Source organism: Lonchura striata, chromosome 28, assembly GCF_050655825.1.
Source record: "Lonchura striata isolate lonStrDom1 chromosome 28, ASM5065582v1, whole genome shotgun sequence".
NCBI lineage: Eukaryota > Metazoa > Chordata > Aves > Passeriformes > Estrildidae > Lonchura > Lonchura striata.
The window spans coordinates 2335754-2360334 of record NC_140730.1 but is presented as its reverse complement, the minus strand read 5'-3'; the positions used below and the strand labels follow the sequence as shown (position 1 = coordinate 2360334).

At 59.0% G+C, this 24581-nt stretch overlaps 1 protein-coding gene across 2 annotated transcripts in view; it reads right to left on the bottom strand.

Annotated features, from left to right (window-relative positions):
• EFNA2 (ephrin A2) overlaps nt 1–24336 on the bottom strand; it is a 40636-nt gene extending 16300 nt beyond the window's left edge. The window contains exons 1-2 of one of the 2 annotated variants that reach the window (XM_085562229.1): nt 24268–24336; nt 23723–23897 (exon numbers count right to left, since the gene is read on the bottom strand). In XM_085562229.1, the coding sequence (XP_085418355.1) occupies nt 23723–23844 (122 nt within the window). In that variant the 5' untranslated portion in view covers nt 23845–23897; nt 24268–24336. Of the gene's footprint in view, nt 1–23722; nt 23921–24267 lie in introns of those variants that run through there. The other variant, XM_021547967.3, reaches the window with a different exon arrangement.
• Nucleotides 24337–24581: the final 245 nt, after the last annotated feature.

The following is a 24581-nucleotide window of genomic DNA, read 5'->3' as shown; positions in this document are numbered from 1 at the left end:
TCCCAAGGAGCCCAGCCTGGCTCAGTGCCACAGGCAGGAGCAGCAACCCCCAGGGCTGCGGGCACTCAGGCCGGGCTCCCCGCAGTGGGAAAGGCGACAGAGCCATGAAAAGAAGTAAAATAATTATCAGGCGCTGGCGGCTCGGGCTCCCGCCCGGCGCGTTCTGTTTAAGGCTAGTTAATAGCCAGTGTTCTCTGGTTAGGCCTGAATGACATTTCCAGAGTTATAATAACTGAGCTATTACTCGCCGTATTGATGCATTCCCCCCGCCGGCAGCGGCTCATCCCGCGCCGTGCCGCCCGGCCGCCGAAAGCTCCTTTAGTCAATAGCACTTCTATTTTTCATTACTCCCTGGAAATGTGGCTCTTGGAAGCTCATCCGTCATTCAATTACGCCCTGGTTCAGTCCTATCATACACGTGTCATAAAGTTCCTCAGATCTGAACTGCTGTTAATTTTCTGCGCCATCCCAAGGGGATGCCCGGGACGTGCCTGGAAAGCAACCAGGCAGCCGAGGGCATGCCGGGTACGGGCGCTCCCGGCAGCGGGGGCTGCGGCAGTGCCGGGGTGCCAGGGCGTGGGGGGGTCACCCCGGAGCTCGGCCGCTGTCCCTTCCGCACGGCAGTGCTAGCGGGCCTGGCGCCGCACGACCTTGGCAGCGCTGGGAATTTATTCCTCGGGCTGGTTTCTTCTTTTATCAGGTGTTGGTTTAACAGGGTGAGCTCCCCCCCCTTCCCCTTTAATCCTAACGGCATCTGTGTTCGGCACGTCCGTACCCAGAATAATCACCTGCCTGGCAGATTTGTCACTTCACCAGATGTAATCGGGGAACTTTTCCTTTTTTTTTTTCCTTTTTTTTTTTTTTTTTTTTTTTTTTTCCTTTGTGAAACTCTCCTTATTTTCTGTTTCTTAGAAGCTGCAGCTCGCGGGCAGAGGCGGCTGCTGCAGGCAGTACCTGTTCCAGGTCACCCTCCCCAAACCCAAGGGTTTGCTCTGCTCAGCGCCGCTCTCCAGCTGGGTTTTGGCTGAGGGGAGGATGACAGGGCAGTGGCACAGAGGGTGGATGCCAAACAATGTGCCATGACGGCTGTTCTTGCCATCCTCTGCTGCCAGGAGCGCACCTGGATGGGCACAAAGTCTGAGCCAGAAGGGAAAATGGGCACAGGATGAGGCTGGGGGATGCTGGGGATGAGGGATGCTGAGTCAGAGGGATGCCACCTGAGGGGGACGCCGAGGTTCTTCACAAATGTCCCTGCAGAGATGCCACGGACCTGCAGGTCCTTCACAGACTTAAAAACTCACACCCAAGGGGTGATGTTGGTTCTCCTGCCCTTCACACCCCTCCAGGCACCGCTCCTGCTTTCCCACCATGGAGCGCCTGTGGCTCTCTCCCAGCCAGGGCTGCCCTGGGGGTCCCTGTCCGTGCTCTCCTGCCTGGGGCGTCCTGTCCCGTCCCCTCCTCAGTGCCTGGGTGGTCTCAGCCACTCCACGTGGCCTCCCAGCAGGACAATGACCTGGTCACCATCCTGCTCCTGCGGTCCCACGGGGCCTCCCAGGCGCTGCTTCCCCTAAGCCGGGACGGACACACGCTGGGGTGGGACAGACAGACACCCAGTGTTTGTGAACACTGTGCCATGGACACGCGCCCGGGTGGGACAGACAGACACCCGGGTGGGACAGACACACGCTCGGTGTTTGTGAACAATGTGCCACGGACACACGCTGGGGTGGGACAGACAGACACCCGGTGTTTGTGAACACTCTGCCATAGACACACGCCCGGGTGGGACAGACACACACCCGGGTGGGACAGACACACAGCCGGTGTTTGTGAACAATGTGCCATGGACACACGTCCGGGTGGGACAGACAGACACCCGGGTGGGACAGATGCACACCCGGGTGGGACAGGCAGACACCTGGTGTTTGTGAACACTGTGCCACGGACACACACCCAGGTGGGACAGACACACACCCGGGTGGGACAGACACACGCCCGGGTGGGACAGACACACGCCTGGGTGGGACAGACACACACCCGGTGTTTGTGAACACTCTGCCACTTGTCAGCCCTCCACGCTCCTGCCAGGCCCCTTCCTGCTCCTTGGCCAGCTCCGGCCATGCCTCAAGGGACTGACAAACCAACATTCCCATCAGGAGGATGAGCCAGGAACAGCCACGAGGCTCTCACAGCCCCGGGACAAGCACGGGGTTGTCCATCGTGCTGGGACAGCTTCTACCCCAGCTCTGAGCTGGGAAACTGAGGCAGGGAAAGGCCTGTGGAGGGGCAGGGTGGGATGTGTGAGCTGGGCAGCTCCAGAGCATCCCGTGCCCGCGGGCACCCTCTGCCAGCCTTTTCCCTTCTCCCCTCCCAGCCGCGGCTCCTGCTGCGCTCTGGGCACGGCTAATGACCGGCCTAATTGATCTCTGACGAGGCACCAGAGATCGATGCTGGATCCCGCTCCAAGCTCTGTGAAAAGCCATTTCTGCTGCCCGGCCGGGCAGCACCGCCCCTGGCCCGCAGGGAAGCGCCCATCGATCGGGGCAGGGATCGATGGATGGAGAGGGGATGGAGGGGATGCGGGGAGCCCCGGGGCTCCAGGAGCTCCAGCGGGACCACGAGCAGGCTCCTTGTCACCATTCCAGGTGACACGGGGCACAGCCACCTCCCTGCCACCTCCGCCACAGGGCCGGGAAGGGAAGGGAAGGGAAACAGAGGCACGGAGCCCAGCGGTCCCTGGGAGGTCACAGCGCCAGCAGATCCACACTGATCTCCTCGCCTGACTCTTCCCCCCTTATTCCTCCTTCCCCTTGTGTCCCACCAGCCAAATTTGACCTAATTTGGTGCAACCGGCCGGGGTCTTCACTTCTCAGTGGCCCCATCCTCCCCTCTCCTTTCACTGGGGTTTAAGGCTTTTCACTTCATCCATTCACTCCAAGACTAATCAGATTAAAGGCCTGCCCGGGATGCTGCCTGCCCTCGCACAGATTCACCCCCTTATCCCCCCTCCCCTCGCTTCACCTCCTTTTTCCCCTGTCAGGTTTTTCCCCTGTCAGGTTTTTCCCCTGTCAGGACCAACTCCAAGGTCCGGGTATGGCCGTGCCAGGGGGCAGTGGTGGCACTAGCTGCCCTTGTGTTCCCAGGGAAGGGCACGGAGTGGGGGTTCTGGGGGTACACAGGAGGGAATATTCTTCTGGAATGATGGGGGTGCAAGGGATGAAGAGGATGGCAGGACGGGGATAAAGAGGGTGGCAGGATGGGGGATGAAGGCAGCACCAGCCACAGGTCTCCAAAGCCATTGTTGCTCTTTGAAGAATCCCTTCTCCTCAACCTGGCTTCACATCCCAGGCTGAGTTAAAGGAGCATTTCATTTAGGAGAAATTTAGGAGAAAAGGGTACTTTTTTTTTTACTTCTTCCCCTCTTTTCACCCAGAATCATCAGTGGGTGAGGGGTGAAGCCAGAACCATTGTGCCCGCCCTGGAGCCCCCCAAGACCCAGACCCAACACCCAGAGCCTGGGGTCACCCGCCAGCCCCCATTCCGTGGCAGCTTTGGGAAAGGAACAATTCCTGGCCTCATCCCACATGCTCCAGCCCCAAAAATCACCCAACGCCCCCACCTAAACCTTAACCATCGATTTCCATTCCCCTTGGCCCAGCCCTGCACACAAACGCATTCGCCACGGCCCTCTCCTCCCCGGCAGGGATTGTATGCAAAGGCGGAGAGGGGGAATGAATAATTCATCTCCGCTGTCTTTCAGAATTACACTGTGGAAAAATAAATCTGAGACTACTATATTAAAAAAAAAAAAAAAATTAAAAAAAATAAAATAAAATAAAGGAGAAAGGAGCTGGGGAGGCAGCGCTCGGCCCGCGCCCCGCGGCCGGAGCGGGATCGGGGATGAAAAGCGCCGGCGCGTCGTGGCTCCTCTTCCATTGAGCAGCTCCACATTCATGTCCGTGCGGAAACCACCGGAATCCCTTCCTGTGCTTTGTTCTGCGGCCCTTTCAGCGGGGGCTTACGGGGCTGGGCAGGGGGCTTGGGGGGCCTTTGAAGAAACCCGCTCATGCGTCCGGCCGGTTGAGTTCAAGGGGCGGAGAAGGGGGGGATGGAATGGGTGAAGAGGGGGCTCTGCGGGGTGAGAAGGGCTGTTGTGGTGGTGGGGGGCTGCCATGGGTTGTTGTGGTGGTCGGGGGCTGCCCTGGGTTGTTGTGGTGATGGGGGGCTGCCCTGTGTTGTTGTGATGGGGGGCTACCCTGGGTTGTTGTGGTGATAGGGGGGCTGCCCTGGGCTGTTGTGATGGGGGGCTGCCCTGGGTTGTTGTGGTGGTGGGGGGCTGCCCTGGGTTGTTGTGGTGATGGGGGGCTGCCCTGGGTTGTTGTGGTGGTGGGGGGCTGCCCTGGGTTGTTGTGGTGGTGGGGGGCTGCCCTGGGCTGTTGTGGTGGTGGGGGGCTGCCCTGGGTTGTTGTGGTGGTGGGGGGCTGCCCTGGGCTGTTGTGGTGGTCGGGGGCTGCCCTGGGTTGTTGTGGTGGTGGGGGGCTACCCTGGGTTGTTGTGGTGGTGGGGGGCTGCCCTGGGCTGTTGTGGTGGTGGGGGGCTGCCCTGGGTTGTTGTGATGGGGGGCTGCCATGGGTTGTTGTGGTGGTGGGGGGCTGCCCTGGGCTGTTGTGGTGGTGGGGGGCTGCCCTGGGCTGTTGTGGTGGTGGGGGGCTGCCCTGCTCCTGGGGCTGTGCTGAGGTGAGTCAGGAGCTGCCCTGGGTGAGTGAGGGGCTGCCCTGAGATGAGCAGGGGGGCTGCCCTGGTCTGGGGTGCAGCGTGCAGTGTGCCCACCCTGACACAACCAGAACCCCCTCAACACCCCCCTGCCAGCGCCTCTGCCATCCCAGCACGAAGGAGGGATGCTCTGCCCCATGCCCAGATGGGTTTGGGGTTTTGCCCCGACCCCTCCTGGTGCCCAGAGCACCCCGAATGGGACCAGCCGTGCCCACATCCCCCTCGCAGCTGGCGGGGGCCACGTGCTGCCGCGCAAACGGGGAGGGGAGGAAGCGGGAGGCACTTTAATTTGGCTATTTAAAAATAAAGAAATAACGCAGGCTTTGAAAGCCCGGAGGGGTCCCAGCGGAGGGACCTCATCCCCCCTTCAAAGGCCGCCTCTGCTTTCTTCCCCCCGCTCGCAGCACACAAAGGTGCACGAGCACTTTCGTCTCTGTGGAAAGACCTTTTTAATTGGTTCCAGGCAGAAGGTTAAAATCTCTCCCCTTCCCTGTGCGCTTGGCTAAGAGGGGAAAGGGGGAAAAAGGGGGAGGTAGAGAGGAAGGGTTGTATGGAAGCAAAACAACTCTGCCCGGCGTGAAGGGGCTGAGCCAGGGGGGCACTCAGCCAGTGTCCCCAACATGGGTCACTGAGGGTGACAGGGATCTAGGTGGGAGCAGGGGAGATCCAGGGGGCTGTGGAGGGGCACTAAGGGGGCTGTGCCAAGCTCTGGGGCAGGAGGTGCTCACGGGAAATGGGAGATGCTTGGTGTGAGGTTGCTGAGTGCTTCCATGGGCATGCAGGGCTTGAGGGTTTCTGCAGATTTCCTGAAAAAAGCAGGTGGGAATGTGGTGTCTGGGGTGTTCTCATGGGGAGGAAGCTGGGCAGAGCAGGAGGGCACCCAAAGGGCTGCTCCCATCTCCGTGTGTCTCCCCATGGCCACGAGTACCCTCGGCACATCCCCATCCACAGCGGGGTGGCCCCAGGTGCATCCCGGAGCATCCCCATGGAACCCAGCCCCTCACCATTCCCATTCCCATCCCACATCATCCTCCTGGTCCTGCCATCCTCCCAGTACCTCCATCCTTCCATTCCTGCCATCCTCCCAAATCTTGCCATCTTCCCAGCCCTGCCATCCACCCAGCACTGCTATCCCCGTAATTCCTGTCACCCTCCTAACCCAATCCTCCATCCCAATCCTGCCATCCTCTTGGTCCTGCCATCCTTCCCAGCCCTGCCATCCACGCAGCACTTGGGTTTCCTTTCACGGAAGGGGGAGCTGCGAAAAACGCATCAATTATTGAGCCGGGGCGGCGAGCCCGCCGCGTCCCCCTTGCTGATGCCGCTCAGGTAGAGCCGCGCGAGCCGCAGTCAGACACCTCTAACACGATTAAGCTGCAGGGCTCTGCCAGCGCGCTTCAAGGTCAACTTCTCCAAGGCTGACAAAAGGCACGGCGGGCAGCAGCTCCCCCCGCCCCCGCCCGGGGTGGCAGCACGCTGGGGACGGGCACCGGCGGCCCCCGGAGATGGCACCGGGACGGGGGGAGCGCCAGGGCAGGACGGCAGGGCTCCCACGGGGATGGGGATGAGGTGGTGGGGCTCCCACGGGGATGGGGATGCAGTGGTGGGGCTCCCAGTGGGATGGGGATGCCGTGGTGGGGCTCCCACGGGGATGGGGATGCCATGGCTGGGCTCCCACGGGGATGGGGATGCAATGGCCAGGCTCCCAGTGGGATGGGGATGCCATGGCTGGGCTCCCACGGGGATGGGGATGCAGTGGCCAGGCTCCCAGTGGGATGGGGATGCCGTGGTTGGGCTCCCAGTGGGATGAGGATGAGGGGGTCGGGCTCCCACGGGGATGGGGATGCAGTGGTGGAGCTCCTGCTGGGATGGGGATGCAGTGGTGGAGCTCCTGCTGGGATCAGCGTGAGGCCATGGGGTTCCTGTTAGGATGGGGATGCAGTGGCCGGGCTCCAAGTGGGATGGGGATGCCATGGTGGGGCTCCCAGTGGGATGGGGATGCAATGGCCAGGCTCCCAGTGGGATGGGGATGCCATGGCCGGGCTCCCACGGGGATGGGGATGCAGTGGTGGAGCTCCCAGTGGGATGGGGATGCCATGGTGGGGCTCCCACGGGGATGGGGATGCAATGGCCAGGCTCCCAGTGGGATGGGGATGCCATGGCCGGGCTCCCACGGGGATGGGGATGCAGTGGTGGAGCTCCCAGTGGGATGGGGATGCCATGGCCGGGCTCCCACGGGGATGGGGATGCAGTGGTGGAGCTCCTGCTGGGAAGAGGATGCCGTGCTGGGGCCCCCACTTGGTACGGAGCTCCCAAGCCCAGGGCAGGGTCCCGCTGTGCCCCTCTGCAGCAGAGCTGCTCCTGTCATGCCGTGAGGCAGGAGTGGCTCCAGCCCAGCTGGCTGCACGTGGAGAGGGAATTGGATCCAGATGTTTTCCCCAGCAGCCGGAAACCGCTTCCCCCATCCCGGCAGCCCCTCCCTCCGCCCCACAAGGCCGTGGTGGGGACCAGCTCTGGCCAGCACGGAGCGGTGCCAACGGGGTCGGGATCCATCCCAGCAGCAGAGGGACCAGGCAGCTCGGGAGGGGACAGGGTGGCAATGCCAGCTGTGCCATGGTGGCAATCCCATCTATGCCATGGTGGCAATGCCAGCTCTGCTGTGGTGGCAGTGCCAGCTCTGCCGTGGTGGCAATGCCAGCTCTGCTGTGGTGGCAATCCAAGCTGTGCCGTGGTGGCAATGCCAGCTCTGCCGTGGTGGCAATGCCAGCTGTGCCGTGGTGCTCCTGCACTTGGCGTTCAGGTGCTCACAGTGACGGGACCCCCGGGCTGGCACAGCCACACTGCACCCCCTGCTCATCCTCATCCTTTCATCCTTTCATCCCTTCAAAAACCACCCCGCTCTCGTGCACGGCGAAGGAGGGACAGCCACCCCTGCCATGCTCCATGAGAATTCCCCGCAGGAGAACAGGGATGGGTGCCCACCAGGATGGGTGTTCTCTGGATTGCGCATTCACCATGCCAGTCAGAAGGCAACAAAGCCACAAAAAACCCCAAACCTCAGCAAGGGAGGAGCCAGCTCCAGTATCTAGGCACACATGGGCTGGGGCAAGTCTGACGGCTCCAACAATGGGGTGTGTGACACAGGTCACCCCCAACACCATTCCCAAGGGGTCTCCCAGAGGACACCACACCCACAGGTCCCTGTCACCACCTCAAGACATCTGCTTTGGGGAGGGTTCCCAGGGCAGTGGGATGGGGACACAGTTTTCTGTGAGGAAAACCACCTAAAAACCTCAACAACCCATTTGAGAAGCCAGAACCCAAATTGCTCCCCTCTCCCATTATTTAAAGCCCATCCAGCTCCCAAGTCCTCAAGGATGCAAGAATCTCAATTACCATTAAAAGAACGCGTTCCTGCTCCTCCATTACGGAGAAAAGCATGAAAACCAACCCCTGGGAATTCCACAACTCTAGAAAGAAGAAAAATAAAATATTCATGTAATTTAGATTATTTAAAACGTGGCAGTTGGTAAACCAGTCTCTGCACTGGAGGGAACTGGGGGTGTTCACACCTTGCAGAAGGCCAGGACTGGGTCAGGGCTAGAAAAGCCAGTTGTGGCCACGCAGATCCCAGTGCCACCCCGGGCACCCCACGCCCAGGATCTGGCATTAAATGGGTTTTTAAACACCTCTGAGCTTGTGGGATGCGGCGCTGCAGAAGGACAGCGGGTTATTTTTATCGTTGCATTAGTTCCAGTTTAATTGCCGGGATGTCATTAACGGCATGGAGCAGGGTCCAGGCATGGGGACGCTGACGTCAGCGTGTCCTGTCCCAAACCCCGTGGATTGAGACCCTGCATGAGCCTCTCCTCCCACCAACAGGGCTTGGTGACAACCAGGGACAGGAACCATTGACCAGGGACAGGCCAGGAGCCATCAGCCAGGGCTGGACCCTCCCGGCTCATCCTCTCCGGCCCAAATGCTCCTCCTCCTCCAGCTCCACCCAGCAGCTCCAGGGAAGAGGATTGTGGCTCCCTCCAGACCTCCCTCCTCCTCTTCCTCTCTCCATGGCAGGTCCCAATTCCCTCCAGTGCTCCACAATTCGGGATTCTCATGTTGTTCCTGATTCTCCAGTCCCGGGGTTCCATCGTGTCCCACCAGCCCATCCCACCTGGGACCATCCCTCCTCCTGCTCCCTTCCCCAGCCCTTCTCAAAATTCCCACATCTCCAACAGGGCCAAACAACCCTGGTTTGTGCCAGAGCCAGAGGCTGGGATCACTTGGGTCACCCAGAGCTGGACCTTGGCTGCTCCCAGCAGGAAATCTCCCACTGGTGCTGACCCAAGACCTTCCCAGCCCTGGAGCTGAGCTCATCCCGGGTTCCACTCCCCAAGGGGCTGGGGGATGGCACTGCCATCGCAGGGACCCTCCGCTGTCCCTGTGTGTTCTGTGCTCACAACGGAGCAGGAGGGCGCAGCGGAGCAGAGCCACTGCTGAGAAACCACCTTGGAGGAAACCAAAGCTGCCCAAAATGGCACAAAGGAATGGGGACACTGGAACTGCCCTCCCACGCCTGCCAGCCGTGTCCCAGCCAGGCGTGATCCCAACAGCTTCTTTCCACGGAGAAAGCCTGGATTGTGCTGCCAGCAGCTGCCCAGAGCTTTGGATCACGCCCAGCACAGTGTCCCCAACCCACCAGGGGCTGGCCACCCCCCAGCCAGGCCCCACAGCCCCCAAAATGCCGGATGGGATCAGACACAGGACGTGGGACTTGCCGAGGGCGGTTTCCCACAGAAGCCTCCGAGCAGGCTGAGGTTGCCAGAGGTGCCCGAGCAGGCTGGGCAGGGATGGGCAGTGCCACAGGAGGTGACAGTGGCTTCATCCCAAAATAGGAACGGCTCCTAACAGGGATCCTGGACAAGGAGCATCAGGCCCAGGTGGACACGCTGGGGAGCTGGGATGCAGAGCTGCACCCCACGCTCTGGGACACCCCCGTGCCAGTGCTCCTGCACCAGTGCCTCCCAGTTCAGCACTGGGGAGGTGACACCTGGCAGGGACAGAGCCACACGGCTCCTGCAGAGACCAGTGACGTTCTGGGGTGGATTTGTTTTATAGGGTCAGGGAGGAAGGAACCAGCGCGGAGATATTTAAGTGGCGTTTCGCCATCGGAAAAAATTAGAGTCACAATATTAATTAATCCTCAAAGCACTTTACGAACATTAACTAATTAAGCCTCCCAACCCCTCTGCGAGGTGGGAAAGGTATCATTGTCCTCGTTTCACAGCTGCAGAAAACCAAGCGCGCCGAGGTGACGTGACTCGCCCAAGGTCGCTGCGAGCCAGGCAAAGGTGGGAACAGGTTCCCAAAATCTGCACCTCGCTCCTCAGCAGGGCAAGGCCTGGCAGTGCTGGGCACCCCGGAGCCCAGGAATGCTGGATTCCAGCATCCCGAGCCAGGTCCCAGCATCCTGATCCTCACCCAGGGCAGGGTGAAGAGGGACAAACCAGGACCTGTATCCCCAACGGGACATCCTGGGGGAAAAACCCACCGGACCCAGGGGCAGGGAGTTAAAACAGAAACCACCGAGGGGGTTTTATGGAAAACCCCACCGACCCTGCGCGGTTTAAAAGCGATTAGAGCCCTGCCTGGGTTATCAACCAGCGTCTCAATCCCGCGGCATCGATCCGGATAATAGCCGGCAATTGTTCAGATACAATATCATAAAGTCACTTTAACTACAGCCATAAAGCTTCCCCCGCCTGCAGCACCGCTGGGCTCCCCGCATCGTGCCGGGGACAGCGCCGGGGCCCCGGCGCCGCGTGCTCAGGGCTGAGGGTGGCGGGGGGACCACCCCGGGACCCCCTGAACAGGGACAAGATCCTCAGGGATCACCCCCCGCTTCCAGTGCTGGGAGCAGAGGGAATACGGAGCGCCCCGGGGCTCCCCTTGGTGCTGCTGTTGGGAATCTGCAGTGCTGGGGCTGGGGAGCGCCAAGGCAGCCGCTGAGATCTGAACGTTTCGAGTTTTAATCCGTGGGATTGACGGGAACTGGGAGAAATGGGGGGGTTCTCCCAAATGTCCCTGTCCAGATCCCCCTGGTCTGTCGCCGTTCCCGATACGTGGAGTGCCCGGCTGGGCAGCGCAGGGATCTGGCTCCTTCACCTCCTTCCCACCGCCAGCCCCCCACCCCAGGGTGCTCCCACTCTGTGCTCCCTGCCCTGGGTGACCGGGAGTGCCACCGGAGAACACGGCTGGGGACGACCCCGCTGGAGAAGCCTGCCAGAGAACCCGGATTCCTCACCCGCCGCTTCCTCACCCGCCGCTTCCCACCGCTTAATGAGCACAAAATATTTCCATGTTGCCAATTACTTGGTTCGTTTGTGCTGCTGCGGGCAGCGCTGGCGCAGGGAAAATCCCCCCTGGAGCTGGCCTGGTCCCCTGGGAGCAGGGAGAGCCCCGGCTGGGTCTCCCCAGGGCTGAGCATCCCACCCTCACCATGCACCCCGAGACCCCCCGGGCCCCCTCACCAGCCTCCTATCGACATTCCCGTGTCCCCAGTGACATTCCCATGGCCCCAGCGTGACACTGATGGCTGCAGCAGGAAATCAAGCCCTTGCTAGGATTTAAACAAATCTTTGAGGGACTGAGAAAAGGCTTTTTTCCAGCTGTCCCCCCAGCAGACAATGGTTTGGGGTCCAACCTGTTGGTGCCACTCTCCAGCACGGCGAAAACCCCGAGCGGCACCAGAGATGTGCCAAGCTCAGGCCACGCCAGATGGGTCCATCCCTGCTCCCATCACATCCCCAGGCAGGATTCCTAGCTGGAAACTCTGTTCCCTGGCCAGAATTGCTGCTGTGACCATCACCACAAAACCACTCCAGCAGGTCGGTCTCGAGAGCCGCGTTCCTCCCACCTGCACCCATAAATCCTCCCTCCAACTGGAGCAAGGAAGTGATTTACAAGGTGGAATAAATATTACAATGTTTAAGGAAAAATATAAAAAAGTCACAAAAATCCATCCAGCTGGATTCCCCTCCCATGGGAATGGGGTCTCGGTGACACCGGGATTTTGGGGCAGCGAGGGACATGCTGGGAAGAGGCCAGAATGAATTGAGCTCTGGCACTGCCAAACCACCTGGATGTGGGATGCACACCGGAATCAGCCACGGATGTGAGCCACAGTGTCCCCACAAAGATCCCAAATGAGTGTGGAAAGAGCTGGGGGGCTCCAGTCCCTCCTCATGGAGCCCTGGGCTCTGTGGACATGAACAAGGGACTTCCCTGCAGACATCCCAATCTCTGCTCCCATCTGAAATTCCCACATCCAGCCCCGGAGCCGGCGGCCACGCCGTGCAGCAGGACATGGTGCTGTGAGAGCCACGTCCTTCTCCATCTCTCAATCACTCCACCAACATTAATTCCTTAATTTAGCCCCTGGCAGCAATCCTCACCTTACCCACGGAGAAACTGAGGCTGGGGGAGGGAGAAGCCATTTGTCTCCGGCTAATGAGCTGGGAGCCGGATCCAGGATCAGCCCCAGCTTGCAGGACAAGAGTCCCTGCTCCTGATCCAAACCTTTCTATCACAAAAGACAACACGATGATTTATGATTATCATTACTCAGCTTTGAAATGGAGTCCAGATTTTCCTGGAGTCCAGATCCCAGCTGCGACACTGGGCCCTGGACATTCCCCCACTGCCAGCACTGTGCATCCTCACCAAGGAACAATGAAAAATGCAGAATGCTGCAGGATGAGCTGGGAGAGGCAGCGGTTGGGTGGCTGGAACTGAGTTCTACTGACCCCAGGAGCCATCACGGAGAGGGGAAAGCTGGGAATGCCAGGAAGAGCAGGCCGGGAAAGGCGGGATCTGGTCCGAGCTGAAGGTCACTCGCAGAAATGAGCATTAGGAAAGCCGGCACTGGTTGGGCTGGATGCTGCCTCCAGAGCAGCAACACACCCTGCAAAAGCAATCCCTGTTCCCAAACCTGCTTCCATCTCTGCCAATTTAGCCTGAAATCCCACCTCAAAGGGCCAGGAGCAATGCCAGGGCCGTGGTGGGGCACACGATCCTGGTGTTCCACAGGACTCGGCATCCGCGCGGCTCTGGCCAAAGCAATCCCCGCGACCCTGTGGTGATCCAACGGAGATGTGGACGGAGCTTGCAGCCAGGAGCCATTTCTATTCCAGACAGGATTGGATTCTCTGCTGGAAACTACACAGGAGCACCACTTTGACCAGCGTTTACAGCCGGGACAGGTGCCAGAATCCCCATGTGCCAGCGCCGTACCCGACGGCGGTTCTCCAACAATGGGACCGTCACTGGGACAGTCACAGGCAAAGCCCGGCAGGGCCACGGCTCCATCCCGAATCCCTCAGCCAGAGCCAGAGAGCAGCAGATTCTCCCAACCACCCAGCAAGAAAAAGATCTTGAAAAAGCCAAGGAGAGAGCCTGGAGCATTCCCAAGATCGACACCAAGCCCTGGAGCATAAGGCTGCTCCCGAGGGAAGAACCTTGCAAGGTTCAGGATAACGTAATTTTCCAAATAAAGGATTTCGCAGCCAACCCAGCCCTCACCCAAATCCCCCAGCAGCAGCATGGGGAAGGGATGGGGGAGAATCCCCACCCTAAAATGGGGGAGAATCCCCACTGTAAAATGGGGACCCCAGACGAGAGCGGCCAGACACACAAACAGAGGGAATTCCAGTTACAGGATTTGTACAGGTTTTTTAAAATGCAGAAAAATGGTGTAAAGGCAGGAAAAAGCGGAGCAGAGCAATGCGAAAATTGAAACATCCAAACACCAGGAGGGAGGGAAATGCTCCAGGAGAGAATCTTTTTCCAGTAGCATCTCTCCACCTCCCATCCCATTCCCCTGGATGCCCTGCTCGGTTGGTGCTGAGAATTGGGTGAAATTTGGAAGAAGCCCCTTTGGAAGAGTCAGCACATCAGCCCTGGCTCAGGTAGCTCCAGTGCAGCGTTGGGTAAAAATAACACACAATTTGTGGGCACGATGTAAGAAGAAGGGGTCGGTGAGCAAACCAGGAAGGTTTGTGGAATTCCAGCGGAAAGACCTGGATTTGGAAAAACCTAATATTCCTGAGGTGAAGGGGGAGAACGGCTGACAAAAGGTCCTTTAGATTTCAGGGCAAAGGGAAAAGAACGGCTGTTGTATTGTCTAAAAGCACGGACCATTCCAAAATAACCTTGGAATGAAAGCGCCCATCCCAGAACAGGGCGGGGATGGAGGGATGCAGACGGACGCACGGACCAGCCCGTCCCGGCGCCGCTCTGCGATCCGGCACCGGCATCTCCCGGCCCTTCGGAAGCCGGGCACCCCCGGCCCTCCCCGCCGTCCCGGGGGGCTCTGCCCCACGTTTTTCCACTCCATTTCCTTCCCGCGTCGGCAGGAGATAAATCCCTCTGCTGAGGCAGGCGGCCGGAACGGCAAAGCCAGCGGTGCCAAGTTTAATAAGCAACCCTGATCGAGAATCCAGATAATAATTGGGATTATCGAGCTGGCTGGGAAAGAGCTTCCTCAGCTCCTGACGGCACCCGTGCCCGGCACCCGGGGTGACAGTGACACCCACAGGGTCCCCAGCGGGGCTGGGATATTGATGGGAGACTGGGATGCTCCTGAGGAGCATCAGAAGCCCATCCATCACTGAATATTAAAATAAAATCAAAACAATACGCCCCTTTCTGAGTGTGCGTGGCGCACTCAGAACCTGTGGCACAAGGGAGCCTGTGACCCCAAAATTCCCATGGGAAGACCTGGGGGCCTCAGCTCCATCGCCACCTCTGCAGGAGCTTCCCTGCATCCCAATTTTTGGGGGGGACAAACGGAGCCAGCGCCGTCCCAGCGCCTGCAGAGAAGCTCAGCCGCCGAAATAATCCCGTCGCGGTTGAATTTTGTGCAGGGCACGAGGTCCAGGGGCTTTCTTTCCTCAGTGGAAACAGGATTGGAAAAGGAAAGAATTGGGATTTTTCGAGTTCTCTACAGGGTCAGGCTGATTTTATTTTACTGCAAATATAAATAGGGGTTTTGATAAATAATAAAAAAAAAAAAAGACTGTCTAAATAAACCCCCCCCGGAAGACATGGCACGGAATCCGGAATCCTGGCAGGAATAGCTGTAGCCGGGCTGAGTGCTCTGGAATATTTGTATTTGCTGTCTAAACACTTTATCTCTTTCCCAGCACATGGGTGAGTTTTGCTCCCGTGTAATGTTCAAGGAAAAATAAACCGAGACGGATAATTCCTCCTCTTCTGCAGATAGAAAAAGAAAAATCCGACAAAACTTGGTTGCACTGGGGGAAACGGCAAAATATTTCCAGGGAAATTCGGCCGAACGCCAAGGAAATAGATGGAGGAGGCGACTGGGATGGGGTGGGAGGAGGAAGCTGGGGATGGAATGAGGCTTCCCCAGTCCCAGTCATTAAAAGCTCCTATAGCCATTTATTCCCCTTTTTTCCCCAAAGTCAGCGGCGCTGCGAAACGAAGCCGAGAGAGGTTTGGGTTTGGCACAAAAGATCTGAAATCCAGAGTTGGATTCCTGAGGGATTTTTGGGGCTGGTGGAGAAGGAGCCGAAACAAAAAAAGTCCATTCCTGGGGTTGAACAAAAAAAAAAGGTATTGAGTGATGGTGTGAAACTCTGCGGATCCTGGGAATGCTTCGGGAGCGCGGTGGGAATACCAGGGTGGGAATACAAGGATGGGAATACTGGCGGTAGGAATATCGTGGTGGGAATATCAGGATGGAAATACCAGGGTGGAAATACCAGGGTGGAAATACCAGGGTGGAAATACTGGCAGTGGGAATACCAGGGTAGGAATACTGGCGGTTGGAATACCAGGGTAGGAATATTGTGGTGGGAATACCAGGGTAGGAATACCAGGGTGGGATAAATACATATGGAATATGTATTTATACATTTATACATTATTTATACATTATGGAATACTAGCAGTGGGAATACCAGAGTAGGAATACCAGGGTGGGAATACTGGCAGCGGGAATACCAGAGTAGAAATACCAGGGTGGGAATACCAGGGTGGGAATACGGGTACTGGCATCCACAGGGAGCGGTGGCTCCGAGTCCACCACTGGGATTCTGTTTAATGGGATCGACCTGGCACAGGCAGCTCTGGCGTTTGCACAGACACACACGCGTGTTTGGAGGTTCACAGCTGCAGGGAAAACGGGAAAATCCCACAAAACAAGGCCGGAGAAGCTGGAAACATCAAGGAAAGAGGAAAACTGGGAGGTCGGGAAGAGGTGATGCGCTGAGGGACCGTAGGGATGGATCCCACCGGATCCCACCATGCCATAAGTTTATCCCATGGGATCCCACCCCAGCACAGGTATATCCCAAAAGATCCCACCCCAGTACAGGTGCATCCCACGGGATCCCACCATAGCACAGCCCCACCAGGACCTGGTTCAGCCCTGTGGCCGTTCCTCTCCGAGCAGCGGCATCACTCACCGCTCCGCTGGGCCTTGGGAAGCAAACACGGGAAGAGGGGAAAAATTTCAAAGGGGAGGAATTTAAAAAAGAAAAACAGTCTCAATCCCTGTTTCCGAATCCCTCTCCCTTCATGAGTGACCCAAAGGAAAATGTCGAATGGATCCAAGCGGAGCTCGGAATGGGAGCGCGGATCTCGCTGCCCCGGCGCCGATTGGCTTCACCAGAGCTGAGCGCCATCGATCCCGGGCTTTGTGCTCCCGCTGGAGATGGATCCACGGCCAAGCTGGGCCAGGTGGGGCGATCCCAAAACTGCCAGCACCTCCGTCCCCTTGGAAAGGCTCACTCTGGACCCCCTCACTGCCCCTCATCAAGGGCGCAGGGAAGGGGAACTCATTCCCCTACCTTCATTATTATTATTCCAGGGAGTGAATTTCCTCCCTTGGAATATTTTCCCCCACTGTTGTTGCTTTGAGTGCCTCATCCCCCTCTGAAGTTCAGGGCCCCCCACCCCATGCGGGGGCACAAAGCCCAGCTTCAGTCGGAGTGGGGCGGAGGTGGGGGCTTCCCAAATCCCTCTGGAGCAGGATCCACTTTTCCCCATCACACGGAGGAGTCACAGGAGCCGCTGCAACCCTGCGGGACACGGGGGATATTCCAGGGGCAGAGCAGGATCCAGGATGTGGAGCCCAAAGTTCTGCTCCGCATCCCAGCGGGGACAAGGACACTCCTGGACAAAGCCTGGTTCCCTCCAGCCGAAGTGGCAAATCCCATCAGGATCAGGGCTCATCCCAGTCTTGCCAAGGGATGGGATAAGGTCAGGAGGGAAGTCCAGGAGTGGAGCAGGATTATCCACCACATGGATGGGATAAGCTTTGAGGACCCCTGGTTCAAAGAATCCTTCCAAAATGAAGGATGTGCCTTAAAGGTGACACCTGTCCCAGATGGGGCTGGCAGGGAGGTGTCACACCAAGGGAAATGCCGGGAATGCTCCCAGGCTCTGAGCACCGGCACCACCCAGCCTTGCCAAAATCCACAGGGCTTTGATTCATCCACAGGTTCAATAAGAAAATTTTGGCAAAACCACTTCCCAGCCGCCCTTTAGGATGAAGCTTCAGGCTGGCAGCTCCACGGCCGTGGATCTCCCCCACCACTCACCCAAATTCACGTCAAGCAGCACAGCTGAAGCCATCGGGTGACCCCGGTGGTGACCCCAGCCCTGCCCTCACCCCCTCCCAGCACAGCCCACTCGCATCCCCCCGCATCCCCCGCAGCCCTCTTTTGAGCCGGGAGCCTCATTAGGAGGTAATTAGCTCCGGAACAATGGGAAGCTCTTTAGCAGCCCAAGCACAGCAGCAACAACAAGCCAAGGGGGAGCGAGGGAGGAGAAATAAATAAATAACAACACTGTGACCACCCGGGAACAAGGCAGGACGGAGCAGGGAAGGGCTCCATCCTCAGCTTCGTCCCTTCCCGCTTTTCCTGCCGGGATCACAGCAGCCCTGGTGTATCCCACACCCCATGGGTGCCGTTTCCCCAACACAGTCCCCAAATCCAGAAGGGCTGGGCTGGTGGCAAAGAGTTTGGAACCAGAGATAGCCCCAGACACAGCCCTGGCTTTGGGGAGGGCTTTAAAAATGCCTCTGGAATTCATCTGGAAAAGGCCCAAAGCGGCCACCGGCTAACCACAACACTTCTCCAGCTCTGGAGAATCATGGAATCACTTGGATTGGGAAAGAGCTCCAAGATCTTGATTCCCAGCCAAAATCCAGCCTGGACCCTTGGAGCACGGTGCTTGCCCCTGCACCTGCAGAGGCCAAACAGGGCCTGGTCCTGTTTTTGGGATGGATCTCCAAGCAGAGGGAAGCGGCCGGACATCAGGATGAGCACTGGGTCACGGCAAAGGGGGAAAAGGAATTTGAACACCTCTCAGGGGCTGCAGGCAACAGTGCTCCGAGCTGCTCGCCTTCCATAAATCCCATTAAATCCAAGGAAGCGGGGCAGGATCTCTGCCCCAAGTGGGGAAAACCAGCTTGGATCAAAAGGGAGCCTCAGAAATCACGATTAATATCTAACACAAAAGAACCGAAATTGTCACCATCAGGAACGAGGAGCTATTTAAGGAACAATTGCTGCAATTTTCCAGCCAACCCAGCAGCTGAACCTTGTCAGGCACAGGCAGGTATGGCTCCAGCCAGCTCCTGATGTGGCACTGGGATGGACACAGCCAGCCTTGTGCCTGGAGGCAGCTACAGCCACAGCCAGGTACATCCTGGAGCCCCCAGGTAGGAATTCCAAGGGAATATCACACAGGGGTGGCACAGCATTGCCAGACAGGGGTTTTTTTTGGCATTGGATTATCTGTGTGTATGAAGTGTATTTATGTGTGTGTGGTGTGTGGGGGGGTGAATAAACACCCAAACATGTAAATAAATAGATAATTGATATAGTACATAGAAATATATTGGTATGTAAATAGATATAAATCTATATGTATGTCTTTCTTTATACAGCAGCACTTTCAAAGCCTTCCACGGTACCTGAGGGCATCTCTCACCCCCTGGACTATTCCCACCGCCCACCCTCTGCGTGTCCCCCCCAACCAGGACACCCCGGGATCCAGGGGGGATTTTGGGCACCGTCTGACCCTCCAGCAGCTCTGCATGCCCCCAGCCCATCCTCGCATTAGGATGCGGCGCATGGCCGGCATTTGGATACCAAATGTGCAACCAGCAGGGAATGTAATTGCGGTCCCTGGAAAGGGACAGGCGGAGACGGAGACGGGCACGGAGAGAGAATCCTGTCAGCGACGCCGGCCCGGTGGTGTCTGCTCTCCATTAACCACTCACCGCAGCCCTGGGCTGGTGAGGAATTGCTAACACGGCTTAACGGGCTGGAAAAGAGGGGTGGGAAGGGCTGGGAGTGATCTCGGCACAAAGGGAGAGGAGAAGGAGGAAAACTAAAAGAGCAGGAATTGCACAGGACGAGGCCGAGCGCTGGCACACCCCAACACCCAGCACTGCCCTGGCACCCCGAGAGGGGACTCGGGCTGATGGTGGCACAGGAACAACCCGCGTGCCAGGGTTAAAATTCACATTAAAATCACTCCAAAGCGGGAACAGGGCGTGTTTCTTTCAGGGGTTGATGAGAGCCCCAGTATGATGTCCATGGGGGCAGGGAGGGGAGACACAGAGAACTGGGGACACGTAGCAATGAGGGTGATCCCAAAAGTCCCAGCCAAATCCAAGACACAGAGGTTCTGGGATCCAGCCCCAATCCAACATGGAGACATGGGTGGGATCGCCCAGAGCAGCACCAAATTCCCCTGGAAGAAACACACGTGGCATCATCTTCACTCCCCTGATGGAGCAGTGGGACATGCAGCCACCAGCAGCCTGGCCACGGCCCCTCGTGACACACTGGTGGGCAAGTTGGCCCTGGCTTGGGTGGTCAGTGGGTCACGGCCACGGCTTTCCTGGCCACGGCCACCGCGCTCCAGGCTCTCGGACAAAGCACCAGCGACCAGCAGGCGCCAGGGCTGCAGCTCCAGGAGATGGGAATGCAGGAAAAAGGGGCACAAAATCCAATGGGATTTGGAACATGATCTAAATCCCCTCCAAGATGTGCCCCATTCACCTCGACCCCACCATCCCCGTGGCAGAGGCACCTTTCCCCCCAAAAATCCTGCTCTGCCATCACCGCCAGCCCTGAGCATCACCTGGCTCTGTAAATCCCCCTGCCAGAAACCATTTCTCCGGTTCTCGATCCCAGAATTGGGGAGTGCAGAGGAGCAGAACAGAAATCCCAGCTGTGCTCACAAACCACACGGAAAAATAATACAGAAATCAGCAAAAGAACCGTTCGGAGGCAGCGCCGTGACCTCGGCGCTAAACCAGGCCACGGGAAGGATCCCGGCTGGTCCCAGGGATCTGTGCCATGAAGGGATGGAGAACCCCGTCACTCTGCACGTTCCTGCCGTGGATCCAGGCACACGGCAGCGACCACGAGATTCCTGCAGGAACACCGACCAGCATCCAGGAACGATGACTCCCTGCCCGCCAACCGGTTGTCGGCAGAGCAGGGGACGGCAACAAATCCCAAACCTTCCGTGGTTCCTTGGCCTCCCAGGGGTTTCCAGCACGGCCACGAGACCACGGGTCGGGATCACAGCCCTGGGGACCTTCTGAGGACAGGTCACTCCTTCCCACAGACCTTTTCCCCCATTGCACGGAGGTTTTCCCAGATCCCTGATTTTTTGTCGCACGGTGTCGCGTGCCGAGACATCCACCCTAAACCCGCTGTGGTGGGGGGGGGGGCAATGGGGGCCAAAACTGGACACCCCAACCTGCTGATGATGCTGGACACTCCAGCACACCCAAATCGACCTGGTTGGCTCCCAAGGAAAATCCACCCTGGAATCCTACGGGTGAGCGGCTCCCGCACCAGCAGCCGGGAAACACGGAGCGACGGCGGGAAGAGCCCCGGGTGTCGTGCCAGACCCCTGCCCGCAGTGCCGGACCCCTGCCCGCAGTGCCCGGCCAGGGAGGAGCCCCAAGGTCCCATCCATGGGCACATCACCCCGGACACAACCAACGGATCCACCCGTGAATGGCCCAGACGTGGCCAACAGATCCGCACCCGGAGAGCGACCATCGGCAGCGCCGGTACGTGCCACGGAGCAAAAACCCACACTTCCACATGGTAAAAAAACTATTATTATATAATTCTACCTTCATCATCCTTCATTTTTTTTTCCTGGATAACCCAGTAGTTCCATCCAGCCAAATGTTTTCCTAGCGCATCCTCACAAAACCATTTAAAAATAAAAATAAACCTTGTAAATCCACAGCGAGTAGTTAAATCTCTCCCCAGAACAGGGAAATTGCAGCATCCCGAGGTACCACTTATTTTTAATTTAGCCCCAATTATGAAATATAGAATTATTCTAATCTGGGCAAATCATATCGACCATGAGATTTATTCCTGTCTTTTATAAAATATAGATTGCTGTTTAAACCCGAGGAAAAATATTTAGTGGCAGAGAAGGTCTGTGGGTTCAAACAGGACATTTTAACCTTGGGTCTTTTCCCCCTTTTTTTTTTAAACCTTTTTTTATTTCCCCCTTACTAAATGAGGTGTTGGTGGGGGGAGAAAAGAATGAAAACAAGGGACCAGAAAACACATAAATAATTTTTTTTTTCTTCATTTTTAAGAATGAGGCGGTCTTGTAGTAACTCCAGAGAAAAAAAAAAATAAACCCACCGCTGGGTTCAAAAAGGGAATAAGCAGGAAACTCAATGGCAATTTCAATCTTTGCAACCCCTAATAAATTGCCTCGAATTCCGAGAGCCGAAGGCGCAGGCGGGGAGCGCTGGCGACACGGGGCGCTCCCACATTGGGGAAATTTGGGTCACATCCCGGAGCCAGGCGCTGCGGACGTGCCTGCTGAACCCACCAGCCATTGTCTGCTCTTCCCTGCCAGCCCCTCGCGCTTCCCTCCACTCCATTTTATTTTCCCCCCCTCCTCGAAAATATTTTCCCTGCCAAGAGCAGATTTCGAGATGTATAAATATATATGGAATAACGATCCACTGTGGATTTTTCGAGGAGGAATTCTCAGCGGCTTCGACGAGGGGATGAAGGGGATGGAGCCGACGCCATCACCAGTGCTGGGTCCCAGGACGCCCGTCCCCAGTGGCCAAGGGGCTACTTTTGGCTTTTGGCACCACCGTCGGAACCCTTGGGTGCCAAATCCCATCCCCAGGAACCCCTGGGCGCCAAATCCCAAACGTCAGAACCTTTGGGCGCCAAATCCCAGCCATCAGAACCTTTTGGGTGCCAAATCCCAGCCACCGCCCCAACCACCCTCATCTCCGGGATGCCGGAGTTGGACCGGGGTTGACACCTCACACACGTTTGGCACTTGGGAGAACAAAAGAAAAGAGCCCAAAGTGTGGGAGCTTTTTGGGGGGGGAGCACCAGGAGCTGAAATCAAAAACTTTGCGATGGGCAAAAAAAAAAAAATTAGGAAAAAAAAAAATAATTCCCTGGCTCTTACAATCCCCCACAAAAATGTGAGGGAGATAATAAAATCCATATGCACCGCAGGCGGCCCACGACGCAGGCACCACCGCCAAGGAACCACCACCAAGGCACAAAGGGACGGGCTCGCCCCAGTTTTGGGGTGGACAGAGGGGCACGGGAGGGTCCCCCCAAAGGGACGTGTGGAGGTTGGGTGGACACCGGGTGCTGCTGAGGGTTCTGCGCAGATCCCAGCACCGAAACACCGCCAGGAACTTCACCCAGCAGCACTGGTGTCATCGAGGGAGAGAAGGTGGCACCGAGGGTCCCCTCACGGATGGCAGCGGGGGATGAGCCACCCGGAGCTGGAGGAGCTGCCTCGCGTCCCTGGCAGCCCTGGGGACGAGGACCAGGCCACACCGTGCCCCAAAAGTCACACGGGGACTGAGGGGGGACAAAGAACCCCCCACTTGACCCAGAAAACAGGACAGCCCAAAGCCAGGGGCCGCAGGGGCTGCACCCACCAAGCTCATCCCTCACCACTCACAGACGCTGCCAGGCTTGGGAGAACTTTGAGGAATTTTGGGGGAAATGGGGATTTGATGGCTGGTGTTTGTTTTTACAGGAATCCCCACAAACAGACCCCAAAGAATGTCCCCAACAGGGAGAATGGGGGGGGGTCCTGAGGGTCCCAACCACCTGAACATTCCCAGAGCAGAATTCCTCCCGCTTCCAACTCACCAGCAGTTTTTGGTTCCTCAAAATCATGAACAAAGAAATACGACAGACACGAAACTCTTGCCCCCAAAGAAAAAATACTTGGTGGGGAAAAAACACACAGAAAAATCAAAATTCCAACTGGAGTCAGGAGACGAAGCCAACTGTAGGGATTGCGCTTCCAGGATGGGAATGACCCGGGAGCAGCAGGGCCGGCCATCCCCAGCTCCGCACGCCCCGTGCCCCTCTCAGGCCCGTTTTCCCATTTCCCCCCCAAATCGCTCCTTCCCACTCCCCCGCAGCCGCACCCGCCGCTTTGGGCGGATTTCGGGGTTTTTTCGCAGAACCTTCATCCCCGGAGAGGTACCGGGGGGAGACGGGGTAGCGGTGGGAGGAACTGGAACTTCCCCGAAGTTGGGCGCGGAGGGGCCGGGGGGGCCGAGCCGCAGCCCCCGCCGCCCCCGGGAACGCGCCCCGCGCCCGGCGATGCTCCCGCCGCTGCCGCAGCCCCCGGGGACGCTCCGCCCGGGGCCCCGCGGGAACTTTCGGGGGAGGGAGCCCCGGGGACCACCCCCCTCCCCGGGGCCGCCCAGCCCGTTCGCCGGACTCGAGGGGGACCCGACCCGCCGCGGGCGGCGGCGGCCGCTGTCACCGGGCGGCAGCGGGCGCTCGGCGGGTGTGCGTACGGGGAGAAACACCGGCTGCAAGTCGGGCGCCGAGGCCGCCCCCGCCGCCCCCCGCCTCACCTGGGATTGCTCCGGTTCCAGTAGACGGCGAACCGGTCCGAGATAACTTTCCCGGTCTCGTCGGTCCAGACGCAGACGCCGAGGAGCGCGGCGAGCAGCGCGGCCGCCCCGCAGCGCACCATCGTCCCGGCGGGCGGCGGGCGCGGCTCCGGCCGCTTCAGGGGGCGGCGGGGCCCTGGGGCCGGCCGGGGACGGCGGGCGGGCGGCGGGCGGCGGCGGCGGCGGGCGGGCGCCCAGCCCTCACCATCGCCCGCGGCCCCGGGCGCCGTCAGCGGGGGGACTCGGGGGCGGCCGCGGTGCGGCGGCGCCGGGGCAGCCGCATCCCGCGCTCGGGCGGCGGGGACCGGCCCGGTTCCCGCGGCGCCCCGGGATCGCCCCGGTACCGGGAACCTTCTACCCCCCCACCCCCCACCCCCTCCCCGCGCCCAACTTCGGCCAAGTTCCTCCGAGCCCCGCGGCGCCGCCGCCGCCGCCCGGTGCCGAGCCCCCGGTGCTGCCGCCGCACCTGCGGGCTCAGCCCCGGGCCCCGCCGCGGGCTGCTCCGCCCCGGGGACACCGGAGAGACAAAGGCCGGGCCGGGAGGCCGCCGCTCGCTCAGTGCCGCCGCGCCATGCTGCGCCCGCCGCCCGCGCCCCCCGCGCCCCGCGCCCGGGCCCGCCCCCGCGCCGGCCCCGCCCCGGGCCCGCCCCCGCGCCGCCCCTGACACATTGTTGCCACCGGCGGCCGCGCGCGCGCCCGGCGCGGGCCCAGGGCGGGGCTCCCGCGCGCCCCCGCGGCCACGCCCCTGCGGGGGGGGACAAGGGGGGGAGCGAACCGGGACCCCGGGGAGCGGGGGGGGTCACACCGGCGGCGGAACGGG